Source organism: Nannospalax galili, unplaced genomic scaffold (genome assembly GCF_000622305.1).
Source record: "Nannospalax galili isolate Female #2095 unplaced genomic scaffold, S.galili_v1.0 scaffold77, whole genome shotgun sequence".
NCBI classification, from domain to species: Eukaryota; Metazoa; Chordata; class Mammalia; order Rodentia; family Spalacidae; genus Nannospalax; species Nannospalax galili.
The window spans coordinates 2928912-2935033 of NW_008341457.1; the positions used below are offsets into that span (position 1 = coordinate 2928912).

A 6122-nucleotide genomic window follows, 5' to 3' on the forward strand; every position below is an offset into this window, starting at 1 on the left:
TGGCCTTCATAGGCATTGCACACCCAGTGCACTTACATACATGCAGGCAAAACACTCACGAAATAAAAATAGCAGGCATTGGTGACTCACATCTTTAATCCCAGCACTTGGGAGGCAGAGGCAGGTAAACCTCTGTGAGATTGAGGCCACACTAGTCTACAAAACAAGTTCCAGGTCAGTTGGGGTTATAGGAGACCTTGTCTCAAGTAAATAAATGGAAAAAAAAAATCCCCCACAGACATGCCCACAGGCCAATCTGATGGAAGAAATTCCTCAGCTGAGGCTCTCCACTTCCCAGTTGTGTCTGTCACGCTAAGGAAACCTAACTAGCACACGCTGCCCAAGCTTTCTCAGTCTTGGTTTGCCTACCTCCAGGTCTTTTCTCCTATGTTCAGAGTCTGGTGTCTTTCAGTGAGGCCCTGGGTTCTGTCCTGCAGAACTACAAGGACAATACAGACATTTTTGTTTTATTTTTTATATTTTCTTCCTGAATCTTCTACCCCTGAGGCTGGAGTCAAAGCTCTGGGCCTCAGCCTGCAGAAGGCAGCTCTCTACCACCTAAGTGCCATCTGCAGCTAGTTGAATATGACCAGCTATTTCCCATTCTAGCTGGTCAGGAGTTCTTCACCCTGTGTGACTGCATCTTTTTTTTTCTTGAGATCTACCTGCCTCTGGGAGTGCTGAGGCTGAAGGCGTGCATCACTGAGCCTGAGCTTCTGAGTTCAGAACTTTGGGTGGCTAACCCTCCCCAGCAATGTTCCTTCCAGGCCCTATGGGTCTTGTGGTCTTTGTCAGCAGGACATGGGTTTTAGGCCAGACTTTGCAGGAGGGCAGAGGCCAGACCACTGCCCAGGTCCCCTCCATCTTTTTGGGAGCAGCTCTGGTCTTCCTGGTCCTCATGGCAGAGAGTGGCCTCTCTAACTCTCCTCTGGCTCTGGGCATCCCAGCCTGGTCCCGGGTCCCTCCCAGTTCTTCATCTTCCCACAAAGTATCCAGTGCCCAGCTCCCACACTGGGTCCCTCCTGTACCCAGAGCCCCTGACCACTGTGCCCCATGGAAACACCAGGCTTTACCCTCCAGAGTGATTTCCTTTTTATTATTTTTTTAAAAAAGCCCCTAAATTCTATGGCTTCAAGGAAGCGTTGGAGAAACATGAATGTCCTCTTTGTACACTTGGTGAAGCAAGAACTCCACTCCCAGGACCACCCGGCCGGCACCCACCTGACCCTCCCCTGAGGACCAAGGTGCCACCTCTGCTGCCCCGGGCAGGGCCTGGCATTAAGGCGATTCTGTCCCCCAGGCCTGGCAGGGGCCCAGTCATGGCCAACCTGGGTTGTTGGGACCCAGGCTACCCGGCCAGTCCCCCAGGGTCACCGGCCCACTCTACGCCCAGCTTTGGTGCAATATGGTGGTAGCAAGCGCCTCCCCTTTGGTGGTGGAGGCCAAAGCCTCCCCATTTGACACCCCAGCCGTGGGCCTGCCCCCCTCTTTGGAGAAAATGGCCTTTGGATGGGGGGACAAGCTGGACTTTATGAGCTAATGGGGGCGCAGCTGGGTCAGTGCAGCGCTCCTCTCCTCCTGGTTTTAAATAGTTAATGCTTTTGGAGGGGCCGAGAGACAGGTGTAGAGATTTCCACCAAAGTCTTACGTGAACCAAGTGACCCCATGGCCCGGGGTACGGTGCCCAGAGTTGGGCCAGGGAGCCAGGGAATGCTGAGGACTCTGCCAGTCTCCTGGACACCTGGGGTCCTTGGGCTGCAGACATTCCCGCCTTCACTTGTGTCTCTGCAGAGATTTTCTCTTTCGCCTCTTGAAAAAGCAGCAGCACCTGCGGGTGATAACGGGGTGGTGGTGACTGGGTGGTAGGGTGGGGCATGGGTGGGTCCCCAGCACTAGAGCTCTCCCCAGCCTCACTTGGTTTCATCTGCCACCTCTATTTCTGCGGGGGCCGCGATGGGGGCATTAGAGTGACCGGCAGTGGGGTCGTCTGCATTCAGCTCTCCGTTAGTGGAATTCAATGCCTGGAGGGTATAGTGGGAGCGTCAGGCTGGCCCTACTCCACTGGGACTGGAGAGCCACACCAGCCCCCCAGCCCTCCCTCCCAGGTCAAGCCCTGGTGCAGCACTCACCTGATTTTTGCTGTGGGGTTGGGCTTTGTCCCGGTGTGGTTGCTGGGCCGGCACATCAGTATGTACTGTGCCGATGGGCGTCGGCTGCAGGGGCGGATGTCAGGACAGGGTGGGCCCACGGGTGCCGCTGCAGCCCCAGGACAGTTCCTGACACGAACCCTGGCCCCTGTCACCCCTCACTGAGGAGGGGTCAACCCCACCCACCCGGGGTCAACCCCACCCACCCGACTCCACCCCCCACAGCTCCCCACTCTAGCACCTGCGGCGGCCCCATCCACACTCCTCATTGGGCTCCTCACCAGCACCCCTCACCTCGGGTTCCCTGTCACGTACCAGGGGCTTCCCGGCCCAGTCGTATTCGTAGTCGAACACGTAGCCGCTGCGGTCGAAAAGGTCGGTGAAGAGCTTCCTCAGGTAGTCGTAGTCCGGCTTCTCGAAGAAGTCCAGGCGCCGGACATAGCGCAGGTAGGTGGCCATCTCCTCTGCCAGAAAACCGAGTGGGCGGGGCGCCGGGCCGAGGGCGGGGCCGAGTGGGGGGCGAGAGGGAGCGCGGCCTGACTCCCAGGAGAGTCAGGCCAGGGTCAGCAGGGGCACCGCCCAAGGCGGGGCTTAAGCTCACCTGGAAAGCTCTCGCACAGCACCTCGATGGGCGTGGCGCGCTTGGTGTCGCCGATCTTTTGGTAGCGCTCCTTGAGCGTGTCGGCCTGTGGGAACTGGGGTCAACTGGGCCCGCCCCAACCCGGGCTCCCTCCGTTCCACTCCCCCGCAGCCCCCTTCCCCGGGTCCCCTGCCCGCCCACCTTGAGCCCCTGCCAGGGCAGGCTGCCGCGCAGGAAGTACATGAACATGTGTCCCAGCGCCTCCAGGTCGTCGCGGCGGCTCTGCTCTGCGGGAAGAAGCACAGGCGCTCAGCCGCGGCCCCGCACACCCCACCTCCGCCGAGCACGCACTGCTCACCCTTGCCCAGGTGCGTGTTGATGCTCATGTAGCGCGCCGTGCCCGTCAGGCTCTTGTGCTCGCGGTACGGGATGTGCTTCTTGGTCTCGGGGTCGATGTACTCCTTGGCCAGCCCGAAGTCGATGATGTGGATGGCGTGTTGCCGCTTGCTGCCCGGCCGCCCCACCAGGAAGTTCTCGGGCTTCACATCGCGGTAGATGAGGCTCTTGGTGTGCACATACTCCATACGAGTGATCTGGCGGGAGACCCGTGCCTCAGCCGGGGCGTAGCTTGTCCCAGGCCCCGCCCGGCCCCAGGCCCCGCCCGCGTACCAGCTGAATGGCTATCATGAGCACCGTCTTGAGCGTGAAGGTGCGGTCGCACAGGTCGAACAGGTCCTCCAGGCTGGGCCCCAGCAGCTCCAGCACCATGGCGTTGTACTTACCGCACGGGCCGAAGTAGTAGACCTGAGGGACGCCCTCTGCGGGGGACACGCGGGTGAGGCCAGTACGGGTGGGAGTCGCCGGGGACCCGCCCCGCCCCGCCCCGCCTCGCCCACCTGCGGTGCTGAGCTGCTTGTAGAATCTGTACTCCAGGTGCAGCTGCGGGGCCCGGGACTTGATGGGCTCCTGCAGGACAAGGAACAGACCTGTGCGGGGGTAGACACACAGCCAGACACAGACACACTGGGTTAGACACACACACAACACACACATACACACACACACACACACACACACACTCACCAGTTTGATAGCCACGTACTCGTTTGTATACAGATTCTTTCCTGTGGGGACAAAGGGATCATCAGCACAGCAAGACCACCCAGTCCGCCTGCCAGGACCCCAGAGGTGCACCCTCCACAGCACACTTCCCATACTGACATGTGGCCCCCCACTAGTCAGCCCCCTGGACACCCCACCCTGTGACTCTTCTGGTTGGAAGTCCCAGCTAGCCACTGGGAAGTAGCTCCCTTGGGCCCAAAGGGTCAAGACAGAGACCCTCCCTAAAGCCACACACACTGAGGCAATGGCTGGTGGTCCACAGCCCCATGCTGCTGACCCTGGCACCTCCAGAAGTGGGCCCAGCTCTAGTAGGGGTTCTGCTTTCCCTACAGGGGTCATACCTGCCATACCCAGGCAGACCCCACTCCAGCCCCTCAGCCCATGTTCACCTGGTATGAGTCAAGTGGATGTGAATGCACCCATGCCATTCCTACAAAAGGCTACCTTCAGACCCTCACCCCCACCCCACCCCCTCACCCCCCATCTATATGCTCCCTTCATCCTGCCTGCAGCTCAGCAAGGAAGTGTGTTCCCACCTTGGCAGCTATGCAGTGTGTCCCCATTGACCCAGCTGTGTCCTCAGTCAGTCAGAGCCTCTGTCCCCAACCATCAGCTGGACAGTGTCCCCACAAGGCCTTCAGGGACCTCTTGAGGCCTGGTGAGGCACAGCCCTCTGTCCTGGGCGCAGTGGGCCTGCACCTGTCACTAGCAGAGAGCTGGGCACTGCTAGGCAGGCATCCCTGGGGCCCCTGATAACTCAGCAGGGGTGTAAGTGCCTGGCTTGCTCTTGGGCATCTCCCACCAGCCGCCCATCAGCCATCTCCTGTTTAGTGCAGGTTCTCCAAACGCTGGCCCTAGCTGTCACCAGGGCCAAGTTCAGAGCTCAGTTCTAGTTCTGTCTCTCTCTGATGATGGAGAGGCCACTTTCACCTATGGGGACCCCTCCAAACCCACCAGGGAGTGCACAGTGCTGTGAGGAGTTCCCTGGGAGATGGTCCATGTGTGTGCTGCTGATGGAGTCCCTTGCCCTGCAGTCTCCACTGTCCGGGGTGCTGTCCCTTGCAGCAAGGGGGCAGCAGCACTGTGTGCTATCTGGGTGTCTGTTCTCTGTTAGTCTTGGCCCACTCTTCCCTGGACTGTCCATGGAGCTGTGGCTCTCCCACACTGGGAGGCAGGGTTTTGCCAACAGGATATGTGTCACCTGTAGGCCAGAGTGTCACTGCCTGCCTGTGAGCAGGTCTCCAATTTTGATGACCTTAAGGGCCCAATCTTTGCTTCCTTGTAGAATGTCTCTCATACTCTGCTGAGGAAAGCTGCTGACCCAGCCTTCCTGTTCTGCCTGACACTTGCAGCTGTGATCACCTAGAGCACAGACACCCTGAGCCCAAAGGCTGACAGTGGGCACTCCTGCCTGGAGTGACAGCCTTGGCCACAGAAGGAAACTCTGTCTCAAACACAGGAAGATCCCAGCACTTGGAAGGCAGGGGCAGGTGGATCTCTGTGAGATGGAGGCCAGACTGGGCTATATAGCGAGTTCCAGGTCAGCTGGTACCATAGGAAGATCCTGTCTCAAAAAGACCAAAACAAAAAACAGAGAGAGAGGGCCAAAAGATGGCTCAGGGGCAAAGTACTTGCTGTATAAGCCTGACAACCTGAGTTCCAGCCCCAGAATCCACATAAATGGCAAAGGAGAGAACCAACACCACATAGCTCTTCTCTGATCACACACATGTCACAGCATGCCTGTACCTCCCACATCATACAAACAATAGGACAATAAGAACCACTTTTTTTTTAAGCAACGGGGTAGCTGAGCATGGTGGCAGACACCTTTGGTCCAAGCAGTCAGGTGGCAGAGGCAGGTGGATCACTGTGAGATCGAGGTCAGTCTGGGCTACATAGCATGTTCCAAGTCAGCTGGGACCCTGTCTCAAAATAAATAAATAAATAAATACCCAAATAAACAAGGGTTGTTTATGTAGTGATGGATATATGGCTCATAATAAGGGAAAGAAAATATCATAGACATAATGGCTAACATTTTCCCAATTTAATGAAAAAAGCATCACTGTACAGAAACAAAAAAATTAGGTGGACCCCAGGCCCCATAAACAGATGGTACCATAGCATGGCAGGGGGTGGGGGACCACAAGGGCAGGGGACTACTGCTAAAACTTCCAAACCAGAGACAGAAGACAGCTCAAGTAGGGCAGTACCTGACAGTCTCACCAGGAAATAAAACACCTCAGAGCTTATTTTGTTAATTGGCGGGG

The 6122-nt window shown here is 57.5% G+C and overlaps 1 protein-coding gene across 4 annotated transcripts in view; it reads right to left on the bottom strand.

The window, feature by feature from the left end:
* Positions 1-1068: 1068 nt before the first annotated feature.
* Csnk1g2 (casein kinase 1 gamma 2) overlaps positions 1069-6122 on the bottom strand; it is a 22769-nt gene continuing 17715 nt past the window's right edge. The window contains exons 3-12 of one of the 4 annotated variants that reach the window (XM_008837127.3): positions 3811-3851; positions 3624-3693; positions 3397-3545; positions 3086-3320; positions 2929-3014; positions 2749-2833; positions 2463-2611; positions 2130-2213; positions 1915-2021; positions 1069-1828 (exon numbers count right to left, since the gene is read on the bottom strand). In XM_008837127.3, coding sequence (XP_008835349.1) covers positions 1774-1828; positions 1915-2021; positions 2130-2213; positions 2463-2611; positions 2749-2833; positions 2929-3014; positions 3086-3320; positions 3397-3545; positions 3624-3693; positions 3811-3851 — 1061 coding nt within the window. In that variant the 3' untranslated portion in view covers positions 1069-1773. Of the gene's footprint in view, positions 1829-1914; positions 2022-2129; positions 2257-2462; positions 2612-2748; positions 2834-2928; positions 3015-3085; positions 3321-3396; positions 3714-3810; positions 3852-6122 lie in introns of those variants that run through there. The other 3 variants (XM_008837128.3, XM_008837126.3, XR_003850137.1) reach the window with 3 other exon arrangements.